Raw genomic sequence first — 26,518 nt, forward strand, 5'->3', positions numbered from 1 at the left:
AATAAAACAATTCTTAATCGTTTCAATGATTCATCTATGATTTGTTTTATTTACATAAAGTCATCTCCATTCTTTATGATGTGCAAAATATTAAGGCCCGGCCGATGCAGGGTCTGATATTTGGCACAGTAAAATTCTGATCATACATATGAATTACAAGCAGAACATTTGACTATTTTCCAGAACGTTGCTCAATAATGTTAACTTTACAACAGAGAGAATGTCATTGTGTTGTGTTTAAAGAATCAGCAAAAATAAAAATCATCAGGTTTTTAAAATAATTAATATGAGGTGATAAAAAAAGCCGGGCCTTACAAAATATGACTATGTGACTCACAGGCAAGAATAACAAGCGATGTCGTCTTGCATTACAATCCCATTCAAGCACCTCCAGTATCAACAGATTACAATCACAATAGCAGCTTGATTGATTGATCGTTTTCTTTGCTGAGTTGGGTTAGTTTTGCTCATCCCAGCTGATGCAGATGAAATGCAGAAATCGTCGAGGGTATCACCATCCATTCATTCATGGCAGAAGAGTTCACAAGAAATTTAGACGTGACCGTGTCATGCCTTCAAGGATCGATTATTTAAACTGATACTCAACATAGACGTCATGCGATGCTAGCCTGTCGGTAGCATAAGAAGACGGCAGCCCTCAGAACTCAATCTTGCAGGCGGGGAAAGTGTCGTCCTGCATGGCCACGGTGCTGTTGGAGCCCAGGACCAGCACGTCCAGTTCCTTCTGACGCTCCACCGTCTGCAGGTACCAGTCCTGCATGGACGCCGACTCGAAGGTGGGGATCAGCGTCACCTGATTTAAATAGTGGAGGAACCGAAGGACATGCTCAACTTGAAACTGCATTATCATTTTTTTAATTGAACTACCTCTTATTTAATGATTTAAAAACAATGTCAAATTTTTAAATTCTTTTTTTTTAATAATTATATATATAATTTTCTAATTTTCACATTATTATTATGAATTTATATGATTTTTTTTAGACCAATTCCAATATTTGGGAGATTCAATTGAAACTTTTTTTGTGGAGCAGTCCTGGAACTTTGCTGACAGCCCTTTGGATGCGTACTGACCTGCGTGGCGTGCTCCCAGCCCGTCTTGGCGAGGAGCAGCGCGTCCAGCGTTTGCCGCATGACCTTCTCCCTCTCTGGGCAATCGCCGCTAACGACGTAGCAGGTGGAGCGGACGCTCTTGAAGAAGTCCACGCCCACGGTGGATGACGACACTCCGGAGGGGACGTAGGCCAGGTCCACGAATAGGCTCACGTCCTCGGCAGAGGAGGGACACCGTGACTCTGCCGGCGCCGATTTTGCTGAACGATTGTTGGACGCGCGTGACGACGGCGGGTCCTTTTTCGCCTTTGTGATAACGCTTCCTGGCCGGGTTTTCCCCAGACTCGGCTTTGGTGCAGCGTCCGTCGCCTAAGAACAAGTTCAGAAGTTACTTGGGTGACAGAGCATTATAATTGGACAACCAACTCACCCCAGGTGCGGTCGCTCGCCCACCACTGTTTTTTCCTTTTTTCCCACCGGCGTCAGACAGCGGGACAGGCATGGTGGTGTCGGGACGCGGAGGCAGCGGTGGGCTATCCCTGCGCCGGGCGGGAACCGGGTCCCGGGGTAGAGCCTGAAAGCCGCAGAGGTTCGTGGGAATGCTGCACGACTCCTCCTCGTCCGAGTCCAGGACCACTTCAGCCGTGGTGGACGGGCAGTCCTCCATGCAGATGGTCGATTCGTTTGGCGTCACGTCCTTGGCGGCGGCTTTGTGGGCGTGGTCACCCGAGTCGGAGTCTGGAAGCTTGAAATGCTTAAACTCGCAAGGGGAAACCAGACACAGGTCCACGTCGTGAGCCGGGCTCTCGAAATGCAAGGCGCCCGGAAGCGGAGCCCGCCCCGTTTCGGACTTGATGGGCTTCTTGGACACAAAGCGACCGCCGTTGGGATGGTGGGCGGTCTCGTCCGCCTCCCGCTGACCCCCTGAGGCGGGGCCATGCTCCAAAGACATGGATAGCGACTCGTCCACTTCGGTGGACTGAGGCGAGCTCACCTCTGCTGGCATGGAGTGAGTGGAGGTGGTGGTGGTGGTTGTGTTAGCCACCGAGGGGGACGGGTCGGAGGCGCCGACCTTCAAAGGTCCCAGAGAAAGGGAAGTCGGGTCTTTCTCTCTGGGGTTGGGCTTGGATGGGATGCCGGTGTGGGCAGCTTCTGGCTGTTCCTGAGCTTGCAGCCTGCTTAGGGTGTCTCTGTTGCACCACTTGTCATCCGGCGACAGACAGTAAGGAGTGTGGCCGGCGCTGTTGGGCCGGGAATCCGGGGAGCTCTGCCCGACCGTCCTTTCCTCCGAGGTGACTTGGTTATCGGAGGACGATCGTGAGCGTGGGCTGGTTCTCAAAGCCCCGTCCAGGAGGGTGTACTCAGTGGGGGTCAGGTCCAACTCGGCGCTCGGGTCGTTCATCTTCAACGGGGATGGGAATCCCACCACTTTTGCCGGTGGCTTTCCGAGCTGGTCCGGAGTCTTGGCACCCTGCGGCTGGGCTCCTTCTCCGGGCTTTTCCATGGCCGCCTTGTCACATGTCTTTTTCTTCCCATTAACGGTCATCACCTCTGTTTTTTCTGTTTCCTCCTGAGATTTGATCAAATCAGCCGTCAGAACCTCACTGACCGGTCTTGCCGAGTCGCTAAGTTGCAATTGGGTCTTGACGTCCTTTGCGGGTGTCTTCTTTGTCTTTTTGGGTGTCGTTTTGGAGTCGTTTTTGGCGTCTTTTTTGAGCTTAGTTTTGTTGTCGTTCTTCGGTCTGGACGTGAGGGTCTCCTTCTTTCCGCCAGCGTTCCTCAAGACCGCACTTTCCTCCTTGCCGCCTTGCTTTGCGTTCTTTTTGGCATCCTTGGCGCTGGCTTTCTTGGAGCCGTTCTTGATGACCAGTAGTTTCCCCTTTGTCTCTTTTCCCGTTTTGGCGGGCACCTCCTTCCCTCCTTCTTGGCTCTCTGCTCTTTTTGTCTTCTCGCTATATCCAATCCTTTCCAGGTCCCCGGTGGTCACCGTGGGTTTTTGAAGGAAGGGCAGGTTCTTGATCTTCTCTAAACCTTGCAGCAGTTTAGCCTGCGGAGTTACGCCGGGAAACAGAACCCGGACCACCTTCTCGTCGGCGCACGCCGGGTGCCACACGAAGAGGGCGGACACCGACGCGAGGGCGGCGAGGGGGAGCCCTTGAGGGGACGTGCAGTCGGGCCACTCTCGCATGAACGTCTGGTACTCCTGGCTGGTTTTTGCTGGGCTGAGGATGTACAAGTCCAGCTGTCCCACGCCCATCTTTTGGAAGAGGGTGATGGGCTCGGGGGGGACCAGCGGCGCTCGAAACATGGGCCGGGCTTGGATATCTAACTTCTTTAACAGGCGGACGGTTCGAGCTGCCTGGTTTGTTGTCTTCTCTGCGTCGTCCGGACCTGGTGATTCAAACAAAAAAGTCAAACTCCACAGCTACGTTGAATGCCAAATATTTGGAAATCTTCAACTCACGTGACTGTAACTTCTCAGGAGAGTTAAAGAAGACCACCCCGAGCTCCGGGGAAATGAGCTTCGCCGACCCCTCGTCCTTCATCGTGTCCAACTCTGTCTCAGCCAACTTCCTCTCCAGAAAACTGTTGATGCCGCCCAGGTTGTCGGCGCCGGCGTGGGTCAGCAGCAAGGCGTCCACGCGGTCCAGGTGGCGCACCAGCTTCCAGAAGCAAGCCTGCGGATCCGAGCCGCCGTCCAGCAGTACCGTGAAGCCGTTGACGGCGAAGAAGGCGCAGTCGCCCAAGCCCGCCGGGAAGGCGTAGCAGCACGGACGGGACAACTTGAGGAAGCCCACCGTGGCAGGCGGAGGCAGGAGTTCAAAGGGGGACGCCGAGCTGGCCATTCCGATTCCTATTTGGGTACACGTGAAGGGCGACGCTGTTGATGAGGAAGAGGGGGCGTGGTCTTCATTTGAAAACTGAGGGATAAAACAGACTGTTTACTTTGTGTATGTTGACCCAATACTTTTGTCCACCAATGCTTATGGGTGGGGTGCAGGGGTCTATTGTTTTCACTCTACTTTATTGCCTCACTTCCTTCCTTCCTTCCTTCCTAAACTTGGCAGGTTACCATGGCAACAGCCATGAGTGGACAAGGCCTTCCCTTGTTGGATTTGGAAGTTGGATTTCTTTTTTTTTTTTGATTTCAACTTTTATGTGCAGCTGCAAAGAGGAAAAAATGCAATTGTAGTATTTTCGGTATGGACCCCGCTAGACAGGGAGGGCACAGTGGTGTTGCGAGGCCGTGTGATGAGAAAAGAATTTCCGCGAGGCGACAAGCTTCGAATCGGAATCCCAAGGAGCAAATACCTGCAATGGCCAACAACACTTTGCTCCGTGCACTTAAGCGGAAACGTCGGGCCTCAGGCTCATTAAAAGTTGATGCGTCGCTGGAAAAATGCTTTTGACAGCAGAGAATCTCGCTCCCGTTCAACAGTCATTTCATTAGGTACATTTACGCCACTGAAAGCATTGTGAATGCTTCATTATGCATTCACAGTATGCATGAACTGTACTTAAACATATTTCTTTAAAGTCAAATTTCGAAATAAAATGTTAGCATCATCTCTCAAATAGTTTTTTGAAGTTAGCACAATTTTATATTGACCTCTAATTGGCTGTTTTCTATTTTAAAGCCAGATGTCAATCATTTACAAGCGGATAATTCACAAGCAGTATGTTCTTTATCCTCTGCAAAGAATGACTCGTATTACTGCCGTACTGAGAAGCCGAGAGAAGAGCTTTACCTTCAGTGCGGCGTCTTGACTCTTATACTGCCCCCGGGTGGCAAAGAAACACACCTCAGAATGATATAATAATAATAATAATAATATTTTTTTATGATATTTCCTTGTGTCCTCTTACTATAGAACTACAATACCATTCATTTTGGGATTTGATGAGAAGCAAATTAAACTCAAGATACCATTGTACTGTTATTAGAGATTGTGTAAAGCTCATAATATAAAACGGTCATATTTATACAGTCGCTATATTACCAAGACACAAATGCCCAAAATACTGATTAAGGTTTCTCCTTTGATCATGTATGATTTTTGTCGCTGCTCTGTTTTTCCAATAAATGAAAATACGACTACGCTCGGATGCTGCGATGACGTACACTCCATCCTCCGGTGGCGCAATCAAGCCTGTCTTTTTGCGTCTCGCTCGCTTTAGTTGATTTGTGGAAAATATAGAAATATGAATAGAAGACGTACCTGTGTGGATGGATTTAGTCCGATGAGGACGAGTTGCGAGCGTTCGTTCCGCTCTTTCCTCCTCCTCCTCCTCCTCTTCTTCAGCCTTTCTCCTCCTCCTTCTGTGACCGGCCGCCGCTAGACGCCATGTTGGATGACGCTAGTGACGTCATCGCATACTGTATAAAACTATGTTGAACTAAACTTCTAAATCAAAATCCCATAAACCAGTCAATCTAATGTGTTCAACGAGTGTATTTTCATCCTATTTATGTCTATAAATGATTTTTGTGGTGCATTTATATGATTAATATTTGCTATTTTTCACCATCGAGGTCACTCGCATACTTCAGTGTCAAGGACATCCATTCCAGGGTTTTGTTTTCGCTTTTATAACAACAACTTATCTTACAATAGATTTGATAATATCACCAAAATAACACGGTGCCCCTGAGCAAAACAACCATTTTCAGCAACATTCCTACACTTGGAATTGTCACAACACATCAAACAGTACATTATGCAGAGCGACATAGTGAGTGCACCATGTGCACCATTTCTTTCACAAGCACTTGAGGACATAAAAGTTACAAGAAGTTCCTCGGGGGCAGCTGCACAACGTGCCAATTCGGGAGCCTCGACGCACGGCGCATGGCTCCCCTGCGTCGCACTGAAAGGACAAAGAAATTAAAATCGCAAGAAATACATATGGTTTCATTTTAGGCGCAGGACTCACAGAAGGCAGCCAGCCCAACTTTTTCTCAGAGGGCATCTCTTTGTTCCTCAACTTCTCCAGCACTTCTTGTAAAGCATCAATCTGTATGATCAAAACACACATGCAGGACTCTACTGCCTGCAACCTGTTGTTATTTTATACACACACATCCGCCCATCTCACCAAATCTTGTTCCTGTTGATTTTGTAGCGTGAAATCCAGCGAGCGCTTCTCCACCGAGGCGTCCTCAGCAGCGGACACGTACAGGAAGGCGGCGGTGGCGAGGAGCAGGAGGAGGTGGAACAAGGCGCGGGTGCTCAACATGGTGCCGATGTCAAGTAAGGGTTCTCTTTGGAGATGCATCTTCACTTTTTATAAGGGCCCGTGACATCAGCAAGAGTGTGAAATATTGATGGAGGAGATGACCCTCGTGACCCCCATCACCGAAGGTTTGTCCAATTAGACGTCGCGTCCAGATGTCTTCTTGTATTTCGCTTTTCAAGACTCAAAATAATTGGCATGTTGGCCTCAATCTGTAATCACCATTCCATTTCCTCTTATTGGAATAACCTTAAGGTGTATGCACACACACACATTGACATCAGCGACCCCCATTAACAATTCCCCATGACACATCCGTTTGTCATTCTGTTTGTCTTTGCCTTAGAGACAATTTAAACTGATTTGGTCAAAAATATAAGAGGAAAATGTTGCTGGATGTTTTTCAAATTTACTTTTGATATTTTTAATATCTGTCTGTATATGGTATTTATGTTGGCTGTGTGGCTGTGCACACTTTTACAAACGAAAATTTAATTCAGAGAAAACTGCAATGAAGAGAATGGACAGTAGACGGCAGCAAATCGTTCATTCCGTCATACCCACGAAGAAGAAGAAAAAGAAGAAGAAGAAAAACCGGAAGTTTACTATCCCCGTTTGTTCCGTGGTCGATGTCAAACTAACTACTTCAACTACTCGTCCAATTTGGCTGTTGAGAGACTGTAAGAATGTCTGAAAGGAAAGTGTTGAATGTAAGTATAAAGCCCAAACGTAAAACTAATAACTCGTCGTTACAGTGTGTGGTTGTGTCGTACAAGGACGATTAACAAGCTAGCGCTAGCATCTATTGATTGATTGATTGATTGAAACTTTATTGATCCCCGGGGGTTTGGGAAAATTAAAGCCCCAGCAGCATTCATACCACAGAGCGGGTATATAAAAGACACACAACTCAATAGGCTCCTATAAGGCTGCACAAAGAAAGCCAACAAGTGCGAAAGATAAAAGCCATCCAAGTATAGCGACAAGACAAAGGAAAAAAGTAACAGCGGCCAACCAGCCCCCATAGAACACCCCAAAACACACGAAATAGCCTCCACAGGGTCCACAAATGCACCTCTGATCAAATTGTCAAGTTGTTAAAATTAAAATGCCGCTGCAGCTTTCAGTGACGCATGTTTTGTCCTTATTTACAGAAATACTACCCTCCGGACTTTGATCCGGCCAAAATCCCTAAACTTAAATTGCCGAAAGATCGACAGTATGTGGTCAGATTGATGGCACCATTCAACATGAGGTAAGTTTACCACAGTCGACAATTATTCACAAGTAAAGGATGGAATTGCCTTTATTAATCGACTTCTAAGCATGCGTGTCGCCATTGATTAAAATTCATTGATCGTGCACAGGTGTAAAACTTGCGGCGAGTACATCTACAAGGGAAAGAAGTTCAACGCACGTAAAGAGACAGTCATGAACCAGCTCTACATGGGACTCCCCATCTTCCGCTTTTACATCAAATGTACACGCTGTCTGGCGGAGATTACGTTCAAGGTGAGTTCAAGTAGAAACGTGGCCATGTGAAAAGGGCTCCGCTGAAAGCGGTCTGCACGTGATTCCAGACGGACCCGGAAAACACGGACTACGCCATGGAGCACGGGGCCACCCGAAACTTCCAGGCGGAGAAACTCATCGAGGAGGAGGAGAAGCGAGTCCAGCAAGAGCGAGAGGATGAGGAGCTCAACAATCCCATGAAGGTGCCCACGTACCAGAAAACAAGTCAACCAGGTCTTAAATGGTCTCAATTGCAAAGCGCTAATGTAGCGGTGCTTGACGTCCCCATCTGACAGGTGCTGGAGAACCGCACACGGGACTCCAAGATGGAGATGGAGGTGCTGGAGAATCTCCAGGAACTAAAGGACCTGAACCAGAGACAGGCCCAGGTGGACTTTGAGAGCATGCTGGGCAAGTACCAAGAGCTGGAGAAGAGAGAAAGGGAGCGGGAGAAAGAAGAGGACGAGCGGGAGACCAAGTAATTGGAGCTTACTTTACCGTAGTCACATCTTCATTGCTTCCATTAGAACCCATCGCTTCAATTTTCTGAATGTGTTTTGCAGAGACATGTTGGACCGAGCGCTGGTGAAGAGATTGCGCGACTCCGACTCTGAAAATGAAGAGGAGGCCAGCGGCAACAGCGTGAACGTCCCGTCAGAGAAGCCCTCCAACACCTACAACCCAACTGACATCCTCACAGACGACAAACCCACAGAAGCTCATGTATGTTACAGGAAGGAGATATGCTATCCCTTTTGTTTTTTGTTCCACGTGTACATTTTGTATTTTTCTTGTGTCGCAGGGCGCTGTCACTGCCAAAAAGGCCAAGGTGGAGAGCTGGGAGAAGAGCGTGGGCACCCTGGGTGCAGGCGGCGCTCTCGGATCGCTTGTCGTACGCAAGAAATCGACCAGCCGAGTCAAGACCACTGCCGCTAGCTCGCGAACAGGTAATTGATCGCAAAGCTACTTCATCCATCCATGAAAGTAAAAATGTTGTCACAAAACAGATTTTGGACTTAAAGGGATTTTTGGAGCCGCTATGAATATGGGGTACAATTTTACGCTATTCACAGGTGGAGGATTTGTGTCCAAACAATTTTGTTATGAACAAGAAAAAAATAATTCCCCTTTACAGACAAAAAGGCATCTCCTTGTGCCAGCGGCGTGGCTGAACTTTCAACTCCTTGTGGGGACGCACCGAAGGAAACGTCGTCACTCAGCCTGTTGCTTGCTTATTCAGACAGCGAGAGCAATGACAGCGAATGAGGAGATGTACACCGATGACACCATGAAATATCTTTTAGTATATAATTAAACTCTGTTTAAAGGCAACGGAAGGTTTTTGGAATTCTTGTAACCACACAATATGTATATGTGTATAGGTCTGAAGCATACTTTTGTCAAAATACCATAAGGATCAATTATTGTAAAAATATTTGGACGGCGTGCCACAAATGAAATTTAAAGGGATAGGCATAGCCTGTGACGTCACTCCTCCCCTTTAAACCGAGGAACACAAGAGCTCGCTAACGTTAGCTTGTTGGCTAACCCTAATACCGGGGAGACAACTGGCTCAGACCCTACGAACCGTGGTATTTCTGACTCAAAAAGGTCCCAGAAGAAACACTCGATGGTTATTATAAAAGAAAAAGGTGGGGCGTTTGAAATAAACGGAGAAAAGCCGTCAAAGTGAAGAAAAAGGGTGAGCTTTTCAATTAAGTCAACTCTTAGCTTTAGCCGAGCTAACTTGTTAAATGCCTCACTCGCTGTCCAGTTTGACATTAATACCTCACGTTTTTCAACTCCATTTCCATTTCGAATTTACGACGTCTTTAGTTCATAACCATCGGTTTCCTGTTCGACACATTTACGTACTTTAATGCAGAGACTGTTTGCTAACATAAGCTAGCAGGCTAACTTTCGTTTTCTCTACTGAGCCGTAAAATAAAATAGAAAAAGGCCGTGTTGAAAATTAGATGGACACATCTATCTATCCATCTATCTCTATCTATCTATCTATCTATCTATCTATCTATCTATCTATCTATCTATCTATCTATCTATCTATCTATCTATCTATCTATCTATCTATACATACATACAAAACTTAATCTGCTACTTAATGCCAATGCTGTCACATAATGTCATATGCAAAACACTGAACATGATTTACTGATGTTTCTTGGTGAGAATTTGAAGCTGCTCATTGTCAGGTGCGTTATTTGAAATACAGAAGTCAATCAAATAAGTGCATGCAAACCACATTGATCAACAGGCGCATTGTCATGACCAGATCCATGGCAAAGTGGCTAAAGGACTACCTGAACTTTGGTAACCGACGTGACCCCCCGCAGCCCCCAAGGCCAGACTACAGCGAGAGCGAGATTCTGCGGGCCTACCGAGCCCAAAAGGAGCTGGACTTTGAGGATCCGTACCAGTGCTCGGTAAAGGAGCACCAAAACGGGGGCGGCTATGGTCGTGTGGATGTAAGCCTGCCTCCATTTCCTTCCTTTGGTTCTGGCTTGTCTAACGGTACAACAGAGGTACAGCACATGGTTTTTTCTCTTCATTTCATCCAGTGGCAGATCTGCAATTGTGTGGGATTGATAAAGTGTTGTTTGCAGGTGAAGGTGTTGTCCCCTAAACACAGGCTGATTAAAGTGGAGTCTCAGGAGTTTGGCCACTGTAAGATAGCCCTGAGTCCAGTCAGTGTTCAAGAGGAGCCTGTAAGACTGCCTCCCAGTCCACTTTGCACCTGCTCTCAAGCAAATCTCAATGTGGCGTCCGTCCATTGATTTTTGTCCCAGGTGCTGCCCTCTGCCCCGGTAGCACCGGACCCCGACACGGACTATTCGGACCCGTTTGACGCCCGTCCAGACCCAAGGACGCAGACCGACTGGGAGCCCGAATCGGCGCCGGCGGACTGCTCTAGCTACATGGAGCCGTTTGAGGCTCAGAAGATTATTTCAGGTGAATTCATCGAATCATCTTTTTCGGTCTTTGGAGAAACAGGTGAAAGAAGGTCATGGTTTTTTTTTTTCAGCAGAGATGCAGCGTAACAAGAGCACCAGCGGCAGCCAGCTTTACGACAGCCCGTATGAGGAACGGACCCGACTGCCGGCCCGCGCGCCGACGGCACCGCTACAGCAGCTCCACAAGCTCGACAGTGCGCTTAGCCCCGCAGACGATAGGGAGAGCCGGCTCCCGCAGAACGATGAAAGGCCGGCCGACGAGTACGACCAGCCGTGGGAGTGGAAAAAGAATGACATCTCCAAAGCGCTCGCCGGTACGTCTCAAAATGATTTTTAAACTCACATATTGTAAATGTGAGCCTTGGGTAATTCGGATAAAGACGAACTCGGGCCTTGATTTAAATGTGATGACGAAGCTGTCACTTTTTTCCCCGCAGTTCAGTTTGAGGGCGCTGAGAGGGAGCGCTCGCGTGTCCAAACAGAGAACAGCAGGCTGACAAAAGCCGCCAACGCGTCGGCCGTGGCGGCGGACTCCAACACCCTGCGCCTGCTTTGTGATGCGCTCCCCCTCCTCGGAGAGCGAGTGGACCCCAACCTACCGCTGGAAAGACAAGTGTGAGGCCCGATGTCCATTTTGCTTGTTGTCCTTCCTATCATAAAAAAAATCTATATTCTAATGTGCATTTTCTTCCCCCTCTCTCCCAAATTCCACGTGCAGGTGGTACCACGGAGCGCTAAGTCGCTCCGAGGCAGAGTCTCTGCTGACCCTGTGCAAGGAGAGCTCCTACCTGGTGAGGAACAGTCAGACCTGCCGCAATGAATTCTCTCTCTCGCTCAGGTATACACACGCGCAGCAACATTTTTTTTTTTAATTTCTTTTTCTTCTGGAAAAACTTTTCACGTACTGTGATTCATCTGGGGGACTGTTGTCCAATATGCCTCTTATGGTTATGTCTTCCAGGAGTTGCAAGGGCTTCATGCACATGAAGTTCACGCGCTTGGCCGACGGCTGCTTCGTCCTCGGCGAGAACAGCCCACCCTTCGCCACCATCCCGGAGGTCATCCACTACTACAGCACGCACAAGCTGCCCATCCGGGGGGCCGAGCACATGTCCCTTCTGTATCCCGTCATTGTGCAGACGCTCTGACAGATGCCAAAATTTCGTGGCAGCTCAAATTCAGCCCGGTGCCTCGACAACACGGACTGCAAGGCTGAGCGCTGACATTTGAAAGGATCTTCTTGAGAGGTTCTTGCACATCGCTGGCATTGGGCCGGAAGCTCTTAGGTTACAATTTGATAAATGTCATAGTTTTTCACAAATCTTCCCCACGTGTGGGCGTTATTTTTACAAATATTTCGACTGCTCTCAACCATTGAAAAGGGCTTGTGCGCTTTGATGACGCAATGTTAATGCTTGACGAAGAATGTGTTTTTGGGGTCTCCTGAAAAGTGAAGATTTTGGAGGTACGAGGATTATGCCCAACGTCGGCTGTAGATAGATAAATCGTAGATTTAAGTTTCCTGTCGCTCACATTTTTAGGTGTTAGTGACCCACATAGTGGATGAGTTGAAAGCGTCAAGACACTTGAGGTGTGCATTTGTCATCCAAATATAGCTTTGTTCTGTTTTCTAAGATTTGAGAATAAACTTATCTGTTTTTAACTTTGAGGTGTTTGACATTTTGAAAGAGATGAAACAATGTGTACTCATGAAATTTCATTCTTTCATTCCATTTCCCATAAAATGGGACAGAGAATTGAATAATTCCTGGAATCATTGAATTGAATAATTACTAAATTTTTCACGGTCCTATCAGAAGCGTAGATAACGTAATCAACAAGCGACGGCGTAACGTACATTTTAACCATTAAAATAAATCAACACAATGTATATATTTTGAATATTGCGTTGAACATAAATGAAAGTCATTATTATACAATAATCTTAATTATCGTAAAACATAACAATTTGTCTCGACGTCAAACTAGCGCTGCATTGTGTCGTCACATCCTGTACAGAAAAAATGGCGACCAGCAACAACAATAAAAGCTCAGTTAAATGGAGACTGATCAGTATTTTTACAGCCTAATAATGGATTTGTGGTGACAAAACATTGTTTTATGTGCGGCAAATAACGACCAAGTTCCTCGTGGGCGTTCCAAACTGTAAATACCCTCTTTTTTCCATCCTGAACAGCTAAATACGTAATCATACTTAGTCCATTTTAAGTGTCTCATTGTGTAACGCTGTTTAATGTTGGCTCCACGATATGGCCTTAAAATATTTTTCATTTTTAATTGATTCGGAATAATGTAACTGTTATTTGATTATTGAGGGATCTAGCTATCTATCTTCTTCCAAGTGTTATCCTTTCCTAATTGTGTTTGACTCTTTACACAATTTAGTGGTTACTTGAGGCTCTACTCACTGTATGATGTGTTTTTCTTTTTTCCCATTATAGGGTTGCAACCATGAGTAGTCGAAGAAAGAAGGCCCCCCCAGTGAAGGTGGACGAGGAGGCGAAACAAAGGTTGAGCTGGAATATGTTGGACGATCAGCAAAATGAGGACATTCAGGTGATGCCATCTTGCTCATCCCTTCCTGCTCACCAATCTGTGGACATCTTGAACACCTCGCCGCTTACGACCACTCCCGAGGAACTCCCCGCAACATCATCAGACTCTGTCTCCTCCCTGGCACTCACCGTGCTGCCCGTCGTCCAACTCGCCAACATCTGGAAAGCGCTCGTCGGGGAATTTCGTGTCCGACCGGCGCGGCTACCGTTGGACTTTCGACACGAGGCGTTTGCAATTCGCAAGATGGTGGATCGGCTTTGCGTCAGCTTTAAGGGGAGCGACGAGCCTGAAGAGGATGGCGACACCTGCGATGCAGAGTGCAGCCTTGCTTCCGTCCTGCTGGAGGACCTGGATTGGCTCCAGAAGAGACGGGTGCTACAGCTCTGCCACCAAATTGAAGAGGACTCCTTTAAGGTATGATGAGCACTCTTTTTGTGTCTACTTTTACTTATTGATTCCCCCCCCCCCCCCCCCCCCCCATCAGGTCGGGATTTACCTGCTGGAAAGTGGCCTCGGTAAGCCGGAGTTTCTCAGTGAAGGAAACGCTCGCATGAAGAAATCCAATCAGCTCATGCAGAAGATGATGGAATTTTTTTACGACTTCATCATTCCTGGTTGGTGAATTCTCACACTATTGCTAAAATATAGATTTTTTAATCTCCATCTATTACTGACACGTCTCGACGTTTCCGCCATCTTTTTTCCGCAGAAGTGGTGGACAACGAGGAGGAGGAATGCGACACAGACTTGGAGCGGCAGAACGTGGAGGAACTTTACGACTACGTCAGATGCGTGCATCAAACCGACGGCCGACGGGAAGGGACCTCTGATGTCCAGCACCAAGCTCTGCTCCCGGTGCTCCGTCCCTATCAGAGCCAGGCCGTCAACTGGATGCTGATGCGGGAGAAAATCCGGAATACGGCCCTGAAAGGTAGATTGAGAAATAGGATGCCACGTCTCTGTGGTCTTTGTTAATGAGACCCCGCCCCTTTTTCAGATCAATCCTTGCATTTCCTGTGGCGGGAGTTGGTCACGTTGTGCGGAAAGAAATTGTTCTACAATCCTTTTACCGGCTGGTGAGCAAAATGTGTCACATCACTCAAGGCATGAGCCACCTTGCGATATTTGAACGTTTGAACTCGCTCTCAGTTTAATCCGCGAGTTTCCCCTCGCCGGCGTGGAGCGGCCAGGCGGCATCCTCGCTGACGAGATGGGCCTCGGCAAGACGGTGGAGGTCCTGGCTCTGATTCTGTCTCACGGTCGACAGGACCTGGAGCAGGAGGCCCTCACCCTGCCTGTGGTGAGGACCGCCATTTTTATGACTGTTATTAGCCAAATGCAAAATTATCATTGTATTTTTTTTTTTTTAGGGAACGTCTGTGAATTATTTTGTCCCCCCGCCTCCGCTTGAGCACGAGAAAGTTGTCCGCTGCAAGCCCGAAGTGCAGCCCAAAATAAAAATATCTCACCCGGGTATGTCATTCTCCCTCATGACATGAAGTCATCAAGTAAGTTTAACAAGCTTTTCATTTGTGCAGCTGTCCGCGTGATGCTCCTCACCGCCATCAAGGAAATGCGATCGGGCAAGGGGGCTTCCGTCAACGCCGTGTTTACATTCATTCGCGCCACCTACGGCTACGACCTCCTGAAGAACCGAAGTCACATCAAGAAGACGTTGGCCAAGCTGACGGACGAGGGCCTGGTGGAGAGGGTGAAGGGTCGCGGCCTGGCAGGCTCCTTCCGCTTGGGAAAGAAATACAAAGACGCCAAGAAGACGCTCGCGGCACTGCCCAAATCTGTAAGCAAAAAATAAATCAATCTTAAGGGTCATCACAAATGATATGCTTTTATTTTCTTGTCCAGAATGTAAAATACTCTGAGAGCTCGCCCAGGAAGACATTCCAGAGACGTGCGAAGGAGAAAGCCGAGGTGGCTCTCCAAACCTCCCAGAGTGACGATGGAGAGCCCACGCCAGAAGGAGCATCCCGCTCCAGTGAGGAGCCGGAACCCCCCGTCCGGGCGTCGGTGGTACCCTTCAGCGCGGCCGACTACCGCTTCGAGTGCATCTGCGGCGAGCTGGGCCTGGTGGACTACAAGGCCCGCGTGCAGTGCATGAAGTGCCAGCTGTGGCAGCACGCCTGCTGTGTCAACTACAAGGAGGAGAGCCTGGACACCACGCCGTTCTACTGCCCCCACTGCCTGGTGGCCATGACGCCCGTCTCCACCGGGGCCACCCTCATCATCTCGCCCAGCTCCATCTGCCACCAGTGGGTGGACGAGATCAACCGGCACGTCAGGTCGGCCTCGCTGCGGGTGCTGGTGAGAGAGCCCGTTCGAGAAAGCGAACGAATCGTCGGGGCCGTACGTGAGGGACCTTTTCTTCTCTGCCAGGTGTACCAAGGTGTGAAGAAGCACGGCTTCATCCAGCCGCGTTTGCTGGCCGAGCAGGACGTGGTCATCACCACCTACGACGTGCTGCGCTCGGAGCTCAACTACGTGGACATCCCGCACAGCAACAGTCGCGACGGGCGCCGCTTCCGCAACCAGAAGCGCTACATGGCCGTGCCCAGCCCCCTGGTGGCCGTGGAGTGGTGGCGCGTGTGTCTGGACGAGGCGCAGATGGTGGAGTGTCCCACCGCCAAAGCGGCCGAGATGGCGCTACGCCTCGCTTCGGTCAACCGATGGTGCGTCAGCGGCACGCCGGTGCAGAGAGGCTTGGAGGGTACGATTTTTTTTTTTTACATTCATAGCTTCTTCTGTCTTGTGTTGAGAACCTCACTCGTCTCTGCAGACCTTTACGGCCTGGTTCTCTTTTTGGGCGTGGATCCATACTGGGTGAAGCACTGGTGGGACCAGTTGCTCTACAGGCCGTATCGCCGCGGCAACACGGAGCCTCTCTACAGCGTGGTGGCCCAGCTGCTGTGGCGCTCGGCGAAGAAGGACGTCATCGATCAGGTGAGATTTTCAAAAATGATCTGACCACGTCGTTGGTATTTGACCCCGTTTTGTGTGGTTCCAGATCCAGATCCCTCCTCAGACGGAGGAGGTGCACTGGCTGCGGTTCTCCCCGGTGGAGGGCCACTTCTACCACCGACAGCACGAGGTGTGCTCGCAGGACGCCCTGCTCAAGCTGCGCAAGCTCTCCGACTGGAGCCTGAAACTGGGCAGTCTGGACCGCCGCACCGTGGCCACCATCCTGTGCCCGCTGCTGCGGCTACGCCAGGCCTGCTGCCATCCACAGGCAGTTCGAGGCGAGTTCCTGCCCCTGCAGAAGAGGTGAAAGAAGTATTTTTTGCTGGGACTGTTTTAGTGACGTCACTGTCGGTGGGACTTTGACCACGAGCGTCCCTGGGGTTGGTTCTTCACAGCACCATGACAATGGAGGAGCTCCTCAAGTCCCTGCAGAAGAAATGTCGAGTGGAGTGCGAAGAGGCCCACAGACAATTGGTGTGCGCTCTCAACGGTCTGGCCGGAATCCACATCATCCGAGGTACGACATGGAGCACGCGTGGGAATCACTCGCACGTTTGCTTCATTAGCGCCGTATTGAGGGTCAATAATGACGGAGGCCCCCATTCCCGCCCGCCTATTTGCAGATGAGTTTGAGCAGGCGGCCGAGATGTACCGAGAAGTGCTGCGCTCATCAGAGGAGCACAAAGGCCGACTGAAAACGGATTCATTGCAGGTAAGCAAGCAAAGGCCATCTGCCGCTTCTTATGTGCATCTTCGATTTACATATGAAAACGTCACGTTTTCTTAATTATTATTATTTTTTTTTTTTTTAATTGATGTTGATGAAATCATTTTTCTTTAATTTTATTTTAAATTCAAATTAGCTCAAATGCTTTTTATAGAGAGAATAATTGAATTCTCAATGGTTCGTAATTATTATTTTATGGATCATTTTATGTTTTGATTTGATTTTTGATTCTGTATTTGTTCAGAGACTTCACGCGACTCACAATCTGATGGAGCTGCTAAGTGCAAAGCATCCCGGGATTCCTCCCACTCTGCGAGACGACCGCCTCAGCGAGGAGGTTCCTCCCAGCTCTTCCGTTTCAACCATTGAAGATTTTGCCTGGTGAAAAGATGCTTTTAACGATTGCTGGTTTTTCCCCCTCGTCAGGCTGAGCAACTGCGTCAACACTACATGACCAAGTACGACTCTGAGGTGGCCGACGCCCACCAAGCCCTGCAGCCCGTCTTGCAGAACATCAAAGAGCTGAAGCGCAAAGTGAGCACTTTACAACAGGCCCAATTGGGGAGAATTTGCTTCATTTTGATTCTCCACTAGGTCAACCTGAAGTCTCCCTGGTGGCTGGACGTCATCCAGCGGGCGGTCCGTTGCGCCACCGACGACGACCTGGTGGGCCGCGTCAAGAACGAGCTGACGTCCGGCTACAAGCAGCAAGCTCACAAGCTCTCCATGGCTGACAAGTAAAAATTCAAATGAGCTCAACCTAGTTGGAAGACTTTGGACAAAGCCGACCCCCCCCCCCCCCCTCCAGGTTCCGTGATGGCCGCGGTCTGCTGTTCCTGCTCACAACGCAGATGGAAGACCTGATGAAGTCCCAGAAAATCGTCAGGGAGGCTGTGAAGAGCCTGGAGGGTCCGGCATCCAAGAAGGTGATTGACGAGGCCACCGTCTGCCACCTCAGGCCCATGCGACTGCCGCTTAATAAGTGAGACAAGTTTTTTTTTTTATTCTCGATGAATTCATATTTTTTTTTGGGGAGATCGACGCTACATAATATATTTTTTGCCCATCTTTCTCGCTATTCTAAAAAAAATCCTATTTGACATGTCCACATGATGTTTGACCTACTTTTCCTGTCCGACATTTTCCCTCCATATCCCAGTTGTGTGTTTTGCAAAGCCGACGAGCTTTTCACCGACTACGAATCCAAACTCTTCTCGCACACGTAAGCAAAGGCACGCCCGTTGCGCAATGTTGATGAATTCACGGCCAAAACGGGCCCTGTGACCGACCCGGCAGGGTGAAAGGCCAGACGGCCATCTTTGAGGAGATGATCGAAGACGAGGAAGGTTTGATGGACGACCGCCTGCCCACCACCAGCCGAGGCCTGTGGGCCGCCAGTGAGACGGAACGCACCCTCAAGGCCATCCTGGCTTTCGCCAAGGTCAAGCGCGTGGACGCCGAGCTGGTGGAGCAGGGCAACGCCTTCATGGAGCTCTTTGAGACTTGGAAGAAGGAGTACAAGGTTGGCGCCGGATGCGCTCGCTTCCCACTTCTGGATTAAGACCACTCGGCCCGCTTCCTCCGTCAGGTGCTGCACGAGTACTGGATGGTTCTGCGGAATCACGTGTCGGCCATCGACGAGTTGGGGATGGCCACCGAGAGGCTCCGCCTGCGTCTCCCGGACGAGCCAAAGCCGAAAGTGCTGCACATCATCGAGCCGCACGAGGTACAGTACAGCAACATTTCGATGGATCTATTTTATAAATAATACAATGGTATTTTTAAAATCCCATTGGTCCGTTTTGATGTTTGCAGGTGGAGCAGAACCGAGTGAAGCTTCTCAACGACCAAGCTGTGGCCAAGTCTCAGCTGCAAAAGAAGCTGGGACAGTTTTTATACCTGACAAACCTGGAGAAGGTGCTTCCTCTTTTATAGCCCAGTCCTCCCGCGCACACTCTTCAACTTTCTCCCCATTTTAGTCCCAGGACAAGTCCACTGGCGGCCTGAACCCGGAACCCTGTCCCATTTGCGCCCGGCCGCTCGGACAGGAGGTGAGCGCCTTTGTTGTGGCGCTTCGCTGTGCATTTCTAACGTCCTTTTCTTTTCTTTTATTTGTAGTGGGCGGTGCTGACCTGCGGCCACTGTTTCTGCAACCAGTGCATCGCCATCATCCTCGAGCAGTACAGCGTGGGCTCGCGCCGGCGCGCCATCAACTGCGCCATCTGCAGACAGGCCACGTCCCACGCCGAAATCTCCTACGTGTTCACCGCGCAGGCGTCCAGCCACGACCAGGACATCCCAGTCAAGGTTGGTGTTAGCTCGGGTAGAAATACAGTTAAATACCTCCGTTTGTCTCTAAGCTAATTTGCTAGCGTCGCTAACCAAAACAGCAGCAGATACATTTTCTAAATGTATTTAAATAATGGAACTGCTTTTCTCTCAGGGGAGCCACTCGACCAAGGTGGAGGCGGTGGTGAGAACCCTGAAGAAGGTTCAAGTGAGCGACCCGGGCGCCAAGTGTTTGGTCTTCTCTACGGTAAGACTTTTGAAGCGTCACCGTTTCTACTCAGTCCGATTCATTTGAGATGTCTCTCTGCTCCAGTGGCAGAGTGTCCTCGACATCATCGCCAAAGCTCTCTTTGACAACAGCATGGAGTTCTCGCAAATCAACGGGATCCAAAAATTCCAGGTTTGTCCAAACTTTGTGGAGCCTCTCTCGTGTTTGTGCTGATTCCTGCCGCCCCAGGAGAACCTGAGCTCGTTCAAGTACGAGAAGAAGATCAACATCCTGCTGCTTCCTTTGCACACGGGCTCCAACGGGCTGAACATCATCGAGGCCACGCACGTCTTGCTGGTGGAGCCCATCCTCAACCCCGCCCACGAGCTGCAGGCCATCGGACGCGTCCACCGCATCGGACAAACCAAGTACATGTCCATTGACCCCAAAAACAAATCAGCTGTAAATAGTAAATGGCGCAAAAATCGGTGTGAGGATTATGAGCGTCTGTCTTCGTCCCCCCCCCCCAGGCCGACGTTCGTGCACCGCTTCCTCATCAAGTCCACCATCGAGGAGAGGATGCAGGCCATGCTTAAAATGGCGGATAAGAGGTGGGAGGCAGATTCTCAGAATTTTTTTTCCCTCCATTAGTAGTATTTAGTTGTTTGTGTAGCAAGTGGAATGAAGGTAGCGCTGATGAAGGAACATGTTTTGTAGTCACAGCAGAGCCGCCATGAAGCACTCGGAGGCCGCCGTCCTCACCGTGGCCGACCTGGCAGAGCTGTTTTCCGAAGACGACGGTCAACATCTGCAGTGAAGACGATGCACTACTCTTTCTGTCCTGTAGGGGGCAGTGAGGGACACTTAATTTGAGCACATTCCCACTTTTTCTTCAAAAAAGAAAAGAACTTTGACGTCGATGCACGTCGGAAGACACGAGCGTACGTTTGACTTGTATTGAGTCTTTCATGGCTGTGCTGTTTTTCCACAACTTCCAGGAAATAAAAGGCAGTTGGGACGACTCGTAAAGTCACAGGCGAGGAAGGAGGCCTTTTGGTGTCATTACAAAAAAAAATGAGAGCAGGTTCCCTCTTTTATTTCTTTATCTTCTCTCTCTGAAGCTGCTGTTGTGTTACGTGTGGTGGCGAGACAAGGACATTTCTACATTCCGTCTCTTGGAAACCAATCTTGTAAATTCAAACTTGTAAAAAAAAAAAAAGGGGAGGAGGGGAGATTTTGCATGCTTTTTTTTTTTTTTTTTAACATTTCTGTATTATTTCAACCCATGTTGTGCACCTGCAAAAAAATATATATTTTTCCCCATTTTGCATGCTGCCTGCCATTTTGTACGTTAACCCTTTCATTGTTTTGTCCTTCTCACATTCTTTCCTTCTGTCTGGAAGTGAAGAGCGTGTTTTATGATCTTGTTCTACAGCGCGCGTGCACTCCACTTTCTTTGCTCGCCGGCTCCCCCCGCAGGGGTTCCCGCAAAGCCATAAAGATCTTCTTTTTTTTTTTTTAAGTCTGCTGACAACAAAGAGCGGTGGCGTACATGGTTACCGCCGCCGCACTTGTCGTCGTAGCGTGTTTACAAAAAGGGGAGTTACCTCGGACTCCCCTCGGCTCCCCCTATTCACGCGTGGAATCTCATTGTTGGCCCTCGAGGACATGATTCAAGCTGGCCGGAGGGAGGCTCCCACTTCATTAGAGCTGTCCCGGGGGGTGCGAGGGCGTCGGGGTGCTACGTCTTGTGGCCCTGACAGTCGGCGGCCAAACGTTCCCAGGGGTAGGAAGGAGACAAGATGGTGAGCTTGCCGTGGACCTTGTTGCTGCTCACCTTCACAGCCGTCTCCTCCCGAGGTGATCTGCAGACCTTCCAAGAAGGTGAGCCCTTCCAGTATTATTTTCTAAATCTCAATTTCATGCAGTTTTGTAAATAAGCACCGTTTCTGTTCAAGGCTTCACGTCACTGTTGTTGTTTTCAATTTTAAGTCCATCATGTTCTTTCTCCTAGAGCTGAACGAAACGGTCATTTGCACCAAGGACCACATGGAAGCGCTCATCCCCAGCGCCTTCTTCCTGAACAAAGTCCCTCCCGTCTACGTAAGGCACGCCCTCTTTGTGACTGTTGTGCCGGTTCTGATTATTTTTCATATTTGCGCGCAGGCCTGGGACTTGCATCTAAACGACCCGGATTGTCGAGGCGTGGAGGTGGGCGACGACTACGTCTTCAGCATCAAGAGCAATCTGTCCCACTGCGGAAGCATCATGGTAACTGCTCGGCGGGATTGACCATTTCTCGAGCGCAGACGAAATTCTGAGCCCAAAAAGTCCCAGACGGAAAGAAAAGAAGAATGGCTGGGAGAAAGTCCGGGACGAAGGGCGGTACCGCAGTTAAAGCCAGTCGGGGGGGGGGGGGGGGGGGACACAATACAAGAAGAGCTCAGTTAGCCATTAGCGCCTATCTTGTACTCTTTAATATTCAGACATCGGACGCCACTCACATCCTGTTCGTCAACACCATCCACAACAACCACACTGATGACATCATCACCCGGAATTACATCAACATCACCTTTGTGTGCCGCTACCCCATCAACTACATGGTGCAGCAACCCAACGGGGAAAACATGATACGCGTGGATGTCAGGTTAGTTCTTCCTTGAGATCATGAGAAGGTTTTTCTCAAGATTTGATTTCACACGCACGCAGGACGATCACGCTCAACACAGAGGACGGAAACTTCTCCGTCTCCATGCTGCTGTACAAGGACGAGGCTTTTGAGGACAAGTGGACCACCGTCCCCTCGCTCACCCTGGACGACGACATCTTTGTCAAAGTGTTTATGGTGAGATGCGGAAACATTTGGCGCCTTTTGATTTCGCTCGAAATGTCGGTCCTCCCAGATACCAGCTCACCTGATGTTGCGCATGGAGCGATGCTGGGCCACGCCCACCAAGGATCCCCACAGCCACATTCAGTACACCTTCATTAGGGACAGGTGGGCACACAACTATATGATTCAAAAGCACCACCATCAGGACAGTTCCATGTTTTTTTTTTTTTTCTCTTTGGCCTCAGCTGCCCCGTCTTGACAAACCAACAGACCCTGAGCGTGCTGAAGAACGGTCAGGGTGCCGAGGCCACGTTCAGGATCCAGATGTTCAAATTCGTGGGCGGCTCCTACACCAACGTCTTCCTGCACTGCAACGTCCACATCTGCCACAACGGCTTGTGCCAACCCGTGAGTGTGCCCGCCCAATCTTCAACTTCACCCCCTCGGTTAATAAAATGGAATCTTCCAGAACTGCTCGGCTGAAGAAGATATCCTGACGAGGACGCGGCGAGACATCCCACTGTCCCACACGGTGTCCTACGGTCCCATCAGACGACGGTCCGACAGCGAGCGTCCCCGTTTAGGTACGTTCCTTAAGCAACTGCATTTATACGCGCTCTACTCTACCAACATTTTTTCCGTGCAGGTGGACTCCCACCAGTGGAGACCTTCATCCTGGCGGGGTTCCTGGTGGTCCTGTTGCTGGTCACGGGGGTCTTAGGGAGATTGTGGATTCGTTCCAGGCGCTTCTACCCGGCGGCGCGGGAGGCCCAGCTCACCCTTTCCAACATACATCACATCTCCGAAGTGGCCTCATGACTGGATGGGATCCAAAAATGTTCTGCTACATCACTACTTCAGGATTTTTCTTCAAATTGTGTGTAATTAATATTCAAGGGAAGAAGTGAAATACCTCAATGTAGGTCTTTTAGTATTTTATACCAGTTTTTTTTTTGTGTTGTGTGTATTGTGGGCAAATTAGAAATGATATTTAATATACCTCACATAGAATGAAATACTTTTTTTTTATATATATATTTATGCTTCTTGGTGTTTTTATATCTCATTTTAATACTAATACTTTGACATACAGTAGAAAGAAATGTTCTTTTGTTTATTTTGTATTTTTGATATGTTCACAACTAAAATAAAGTATACAAACTATACATGATTTATTTTTTTCTTTCTAATACATGTTTTTTTTTTTTTTTTTTTTATCATATGTAGGTCTCCCTGTTGCAACACATGGGATTTGTCTCATTTGAGTCAGGTGTCACTGTCTCGAAAACTGTTTCCACAGTTGTTGTGTTCATCAAGTAGCACTCTTTTATCCTTTTAAAAAAAAGAATTTTTATTTATCAAATGTATCAGGTTTGTATTATTGTCGCCTTTTGACAACTGTGGAAACAACACAAGGAAGCTGAAGGCGTAATTGGATGTCAGGAGAAGAAAGATGGCCGCCACTTTTTGTCAACAAAACCCTGTTGAACACAAATGGAACAATTCATGACACCATTCAAATATTCAATATGGACTCATGCGCATGTGGACCTTCACGCTGACCTTCGCACTCAAACGCTTGCAGGGCGCTGGTGTAGGAGGGGCCCAGCCAGGATGTGAAGCCTCCCAGGACCCTCAGCAGGAGCCGGGTGGAGTCAGTGAACAGCACGTCGGAGTGGGAGTAGCCAGAAGAACTGAACATGCTCAAGCCGGCCGAAGAGTTACCAAACGCGTTCTACAAGGGCAAAGCAGAGCAGGCAAGGATGGATGGACACTGGAAGGAAAGGTGGGTGACTGAATGATGGGTAATAGATTACGATAGATGGATAACCTGCAGTCGTTCCAAGAACTTCCAAACGCGGCACTTGTCCATCTGACGCACCACCACGCCGTTACCGGGCACGGCAGCCAGGTGGCAGTGCCGGTAGTCGTCTAGATCGGCCTCGGTGCCGTCTGGGCATAGCAGCTTTAGGTCCTCGGCCTCCACGTCCAGGGCCCATGAGTCCTGGTTCTTGCCTGGGTTAGGGTCAAAGGGTCAAACACAAACGGTGCAGCAACACATATAGAAATACATTGCAGCAATCTTTCTAATCTTAAATACTCACCATCCAAATTGTCAAAAACGGTGTTGTGTTTGACAAACGCCACGTCGCCGAGGTTCTCAGCCACGCACCTTGGAAACAAACAAAGGCATTGCCCAGGATGCATTGCGTCGCTCGGCGAGGGAAAGCCTACCTCAGGGCCCCCGCCTCGCCGTAGTGCCTCTCTCGGGGATTGCTGGCGCAAATGTGTCGGTCGTTGTCGTCGCCGATGCAGGCCTCGCACAGGTTCTTTGGGTTGTTGCCTCGGGGGTCGTGTTGGGGGTCTTTGATGCCGGGCACGCAACTATAGCCGAACAAGTTCCCCACAGCTAGAAGGAGGTTCATTCCAAATGTTAAAAAAACAAAACGCGACTTTGCGTTTGCAAGAATGTTTTACGTTGACATGCAAACTGAGGTTCTCACCACGAGGGAAGTTGCACTGGTGACCCGGGCTGATTTGCGAGGTGTTGAGGAGGTAGCCGACGGGCACGGTCCAGCCCACCGTGGTGCGAATGCCCGGGTGGCACGAGCTGCGTTCGTGCATCTCCAGCAGGGACAAGTCGGACGACGAGCGGCGAGCCAACGCCACCACGTAGTAGCTCACGCCGTCTAGCCGGCAGATGGATCAGATGTGGGTCATTCAAGATTTACAATGAAAAAAGGAGTGTTCAGCAACCAAGATTAGCTCCTAACCTCCTCAAATAAGAGAAAGAAAAAGTGACTGATCTCTTAGATGCCTACCCACTCCATTGAGGGACTCCCCGGCAGCCACCTCCAGGCCGTAACACAGGCCGGCGGCGTAAATGTCATCTGAAAACATGGAGGCTGCGTCTGCACTCCCATTCTGACAAAAGAAAAACGTAAACAAGATTTATATGATTAGATTTTAGAGGAAGAAAGTTCAAGTTAAAGGTTGTTTTTTTTATTTTAATTCAACATAGTTGCTTGGCATTAAGTCGCCACAAGGTGGCAGCAAAGCACTGTTCATATTCACTGGAATAGAATTGATGGTTTTAAATTCCATAAAATTGGGACTGTTTTTTTTTTTTTTTAATGTTCAGAACCAAATTGTCTGTAAATTGCGTCAATCACAAAGGTTCCGTTGTATATAGGTTTAAAAAGAGTTTTTTTTTTTTTAATGCTTATGTGCGTTTGAATATAGACGTACTTGAATTTTCTCCATGCAGTCTCTGGCGTTCAGGCCTCGCACGCATTGCAAAGTGCCTCGGATATTCCGAGCCGTGGCGTTCCCAGCCAGGTCGGCGCACTTCTGCTCCTCCACATCGGATACGACGCACCAGGACACTTGGAGACGCGCATTTGAATTGCATTTTTTAAATTCATTTATAAACTAACAACGAATATATGCTCCTACCTGTTGTTTTGGGATTGACTACACCGCCGACAGAAAGCAGGTGCAGCACAAACATAAAAGCTGACGTTGTCCCAAAAAGCTCCATGTCCGCTCTGGTCAGACTGGTCAGGATGAAGAGCATCAGGATTTCACTGCAAGGCTGAGGGGGGAAAAAAGTCAGTCAAGCGAGAATCTTAGAGCGCATTATTCCCGTCGGATAATCCCACTTTCGTAGCAGGGATAGCGTTTCCCCTTCGTGGAGCGGGGAGCGCGTCAGGTCACCGAGAGCAGACTGGGAGTCTTTAATTAAAGAGAGAAAAAAAGTTGCAGACAATGTGGCTTTGTGAAGACGGGAAACAGACGCGTTATACAGTACAATAAAACTGCTTTATTCCTGCCATACCTGCACGCTTAGAAAAAATAAAAATAAAATAAAAATGATGCAACGGAAAAACTACATTCCAGGGCAGAAGTTGCATCAATTGTAATTGGGCGAAATGATTTTTATTTCATTCAATCAAAACTGAGTTTCCGATTTTTTTTGGTTACGTCCCGAATGTTTATTGTCTTTTATTTTATTTTATAGGTTGAAATGAATGTCATTAGAGCTGTGCAGGCCGAGATGAAAGGGCGCATTGTTTTAGTGCAACTCCGAAGAGAACATTGGGAGGTTTGCAAGG

At 48.8% G+C, this 26,518-nt stretch overlaps 7 protein-coding genes across 10 annotated transcripts; 4 read left to right on the forward strand and 3 right to left on the reverse strand.

Moving 5' to 3' along the window:
* Nucleotides 1–20: 20 nt before the first annotated feature.
* Nucleotides 21–5,426, reverse strand: LOC133169738 (microtubule-associated protein 1A-like). The gene is made up of 5 exons (XM_061302168.1): nt 5,295–5,426; nt 3,539–3,995; nt 1,505–3,465; nt 1,096–1,443; nt 21–814 (listed from the first exon to the last, which is right to left on the reverse strand). Exons 2-5 carry the CDS (start codon nt 3,918–3,920, stop codon nt 659–661), a joined length of 2,847 nt encoding a protein of 948 aa, XP_061158152.1. The 5' UTR covers nt 3,921–3,995; nt 5,295–5,426; the 3' UTR covers nt 21–658.
* A 409-nt stretch (nt 5,427–5,835) lies between these two features.
* Nucleotides 5,836–6,312, reverse strand: LOC133169501 (cocaine- and amphetamine-regulated transcript protein-like). The gene is made up of 3 exons (XM_061301747.1): nt 6,172–6,312; nt 6,010–6,090; nt 5,836–5,943 (listed from the first exon to the last, which is right to left on the reverse strand). The coding sequence occupies exons 1-3, from the start codon at nt 6,310–6,312 to the stop codon at nt 5,836–5,838; spliced, it is 330 nt and encodes a 109-aa protein (XP_061157731.1).
* Nucleotides 6,313–6,875: 563 nt separating this feature from the next.
* yju2 (YJU2 splicing factor homolog) lies at nt 6,876–9,153 on the forward strand. Its single transcript, XM_061301246.1, has 8 exons — nt 6,876–7,019; nt 7,464–7,564; nt 7,677–7,821; nt 7,890–8,024; nt 8,118–8,299; nt 8,385–8,544; nt 8,624–8,768; nt 8,957–9,153. The coding sequence occupies exons 1-8, from the start codon at nt 6,996–6,998 to the stop codon at nt 9,085–9,087; spliced, it is 1,023 nt and encodes a 340-aa protein (XP_061157230.1). The 5' UTR covers nt 6,876–6,995; the 3' UTR covers nt 9,088–9,153.
* A 151-nt stretch (nt 9,154–9,304) lies between these two features.
* On the forward strand, nt 9,305–12,456 carry LOC133169238 (SH2 domain-containing adapter protein F-like). 3 transcript variants are annotated; one of them, XM_061301240.1, is made up of 8 exons: nt 9,305–9,523; nt 10,097–10,364; nt 10,446–10,547; nt 10,629–10,791; nt 10,865–11,107; nt 11,231–11,408; nt 11,512–11,631; nt 11,755–12,456. In XM_061301240.1, exons 2-8 carry the CDS (start codon nt 10,107–10,109, stop codon nt 11,939–11,941), a joined length of 1,251 nt encoding a protein of 416 aa, XP_061157224.1. In that variant the 5' UTR covers nt 9,305–9,523; nt 10,097–10,106; the 3' UTR covers nt 11,942–12,456. The 3 variants fall into 3 exon arrangements, with proteins under 3 accessions (XP_061157224.1, XP_061157225.1, XP_061157226.1); XM_061301241.1 differs by having other exon boundaries at nt 10,868–11,107; XM_061301242.1 differs by having other exon boundaries at nt 10,115–10,364.
* Nucleotides 12,457–12,791: 335 nt separating this feature from the next.
* Nucleotides 12,792–20,895, forward strand: shprh (SNF2 histone linker PHD RING helicase). The gene is made up of 29 exons (XM_061301235.1): nt 12,792–12,959; nt 13,256–13,784; nt 13,855–13,984; nt 14,080–14,301; nt 14,368–14,446; nt 14,520–14,670; nt 14,741–14,843; nt 14,909–15,168; nt 15,234–15,689; nt 15,762–16,092; nt 16,162–16,325; nt 16,390–16,646; nt 16,739–16,860; nt 16,967–17,055; nt 17,315–17,407; nt 17,497–17,604; nt 17,665–17,807; nt 17,879–18,052; nt 18,230–18,292; nt 18,367–18,592; nt 18,659–18,796; nt 18,886–18,987; nt 19,050–19,121; nt 19,189–19,377; nt 19,514–19,606; nt 19,673–19,759; nt 19,817–19,995; nt 20,098–20,178; nt 20,285–20,895. The coding sequence occupies exons 2-29, from the start codon at nt 13,266–13,268 to the stop codon at nt 20,382–20,384; spliced, it is 4,731 nt and encodes a 1,576-aa protein (XP_061157219.1). The 5' UTR covers nt 12,792–12,959; nt 13,256–13,265; the 3' UTR covers nt 20,385–20,895.
* Nucleotides 20,896–21,042: 147 nt separating this feature from the next.
* On the forward strand, nt 21,043–23,484 carry si:dkeyp-110a12.4 (pancreatic secretory granule membrane major glycoprotein GP2). Its single transcript, XM_061301245.1, has 9 exons — nt 21,043–21,451; nt 21,582–21,670; nt 21,734–21,838; nt 22,054–22,217; nt 22,280–22,415; nt 22,474–22,568; nt 22,649–22,811; nt 22,873–22,987; nt 23,050–23,484. The coding sequence occupies exons 1-9, from the start codon at nt 21,370–21,372 to the stop codon at nt 23,220–23,222; spliced, it is 1,122 nt and encodes a 373-aa protein (XP_061157229.1). The 5' UTR covers nt 21,043–21,369; the 3' UTR covers nt 23,223–23,484.
* A 286-nt stretch (nt 23,485–23,770) lies between these two features.
* On the reverse strand, nt 23,771–26,182 carry otomp (otolith matrix protein). Of its 2 annotated transcripts, XM_061301743.1 has the most exons (10): nt 26,066–26,182; nt 25,860–25,998; nt 25,653–25,789; nt 25,226–25,328; nt 24,908–25,093; nt 24,639–24,813; nt 24,509–24,576; nt 24,235–24,419; nt 23,967–24,138; nt 23,771–23,884 (listed from the first exon to the last, which is right to left on the reverse strand). In XM_061301743.1, exons 2-10 carry the CDS (start codon nt 25,978–25,980, stop codon nt 23,874–23,876), a joined length of 1,158 nt encoding a protein of 385 aa, XP_061157727.1. In that variant the 5' UTR covers nt 25,981–25,998; nt 26,066–26,182; the 3' UTR covers nt 23,771–23,873. The 2 variants fall into 2 exon arrangements, with proteins under 2 accessions (XP_061157727.1, XP_061157726.1); XM_061301742.1 differs by having other exon boundaries at nt 25,860–26,156.
* Between the last annotated feature and the right edge of the window lie 336 nt (nt 26,183–26,518).

Source organism: Syngnathus typhle, linkage group LG16 (genome assembly GCF_033458585.1).
Source record: "Syngnathus typhle isolate RoL2023-S1 ecotype Sweden linkage group LG16, RoL_Styp_1.0, whole genome shotgun sequence".
NCBI classification, from domain to species: Eukaryota; Metazoa; Chordata; class Actinopteri; order Syngnathiformes; family Syngnathidae; genus Syngnathus; species Syngnathus typhle.

Excerpts from the sequence above, each read along its gene's own strand:
- LOC133169738 (XM_061302168.1), bottom strand. The coding sequence starts at position 3,920 with ATGGCCAGCTCGGCGTCCCCCTTTGAACTCCTGCCTCCGCCTGCCACG. Across the intron at positions 3,466-3,538 it reads TCCTGAGAAGTTACAGTCAC|GTCCGGACGACGCAGAGAAG; the intron begins GTGAGTTGAAGA and ends TTGAATCACCAG. Across the intron at positions 815-1,095 it reads GCTGGGAGCACGCCACGCAG|GTGACGCTGATCCCCACCTT; the intron begins GTCAGTACGCAT and ends TATTTAAATCAG.
- LOC133169501 (XM_061301747.1), bottom strand. The coding sequence starts at position 6,312 with ATGTTGAGCACCCGCGCCTTGTTCCACCTCCTCCTGCTCCTCGCCACC. Across the intron at positions 6,091-6,171 it reads ATCAACAGGAACAAGATTTG|ATTGATGCTTTACAAGAAGT; the intron begins GTGAGATGGGCG and ends TTGATCATACAG. Across the intron at positions 5,944-6,009 it reads AGTTGGGCTGGCTGCCTTCT|TGCGACGCAGGGGAGCCATG; the intron begins GTGAGTCCTGCG and ends TTGTCCTTTCAG.
- yju2 (XM_061301246.1), top strand. The coding sequence starts at position 6,996 with ATGTCTGAAAGGAAAGTGTTGAAT. Across the intron at positions 8,545-8,623 it reads ACAAACCCACAGAAGCTCAT|GGCGCTGTCACTGCCAAAAA; the intron begins GTATGTTACAGG and ends CTTGTGTCGCAG. Across the intron at positions 8,769-8,956 it reads TGCCGCTAGCTCGCGAACAG|ACAAAAAGGCATCTCCTTGT; the intron begins GTAATTGATCGC and ends TCCCCTTTACAG.
- LOC133169238 (XM_061301240.1), top strand. The coding sequence starts at position 10,107 with ATGACCAGATCCATGGCAAAGTGGCTAAAGGACTACCTGAACTTTGGT. Across the intron at positions 10,792-10,864 it reads GGCTCAGAAGATTATTTCAG|CAGAGATGCAGCGTAACAAG; the intron begins GTGAATTCATCG and ends TTTTTTTTTCAG. Across the intron at positions 11,632-11,754 it reads GAATTCTCTCTCTCGCTCAG|GAGTTGCAAGGGCTTCATGC; the intron begins GTATACACACGC and ends TATGTCTTCCAG.
- shprh (XM_061301235.1), top strand. The coding sequence starts at position 13,266 with ATGAGTAGTCGAAGAAAGAAGGCCCCCCCAGTGAAGGTGGACGAGGAG. Across the intron at positions 13,785-13,854 it reads TTGAAGAGGACTCCTTTAAG|GTCGGGATTTACCTGCTGGA; the intron begins GTATGATGAGCA and ends CCCCCCCATCAG. Across the intron at positions 16,647-16,738 it reads TTCCTGCCCCTGCAGAAGAG|CACCATGACAATGGAGGAGC; the intron begins GTGAAAGAAGTA and ends GGTTCTTCACAG.
- si:dkeyp-110a12.4 (XM_061301245.1), top strand. The coding sequence starts at position 21,370 with ATGGTGAGCTTGCCGTGGACCTTGTTGCTGCTCACCTTCACAGCCGTC. Across the intron at positions 21,452-21,581 it reads TCTGCAGACCTTCCAAGAAG|AGCTGAACGAAACGGTCATT; the intron begins GTGAGCCCTTCC and ends TCTTTCTCCTAG. Across the intron at positions 22,218-22,279 it reads ATGATACGCGTGGATGTCAG|GACGATCACGCTCAACACAG; the intron begins GTTAGTTCTTCC and ends ACACGCACGCAG.
- otomp (XM_061301743.1), bottom strand. The coding sequence starts at position 25,980 with ATGCTCTTCATCCTGACCAGTCTGACCAGAGCGGACATGGAGCTTTTT. Across the intron at positions 25,094-25,225 it reads GGAGTCCCTCAATGGAGTGG|ACGGCGTGAGCTACTACGTG; the intron begins GTAGGCATCTAA and ends TCTGCCGGCTAG. Across the intron at positions 24,814-24,907 it reads CCAGTGCAACTTCCCTCGTG|CTGTGGGGAACTTGTTCGGC; the intron begins GTGAGAACCTCA and ends ACCTCCTTCTAG.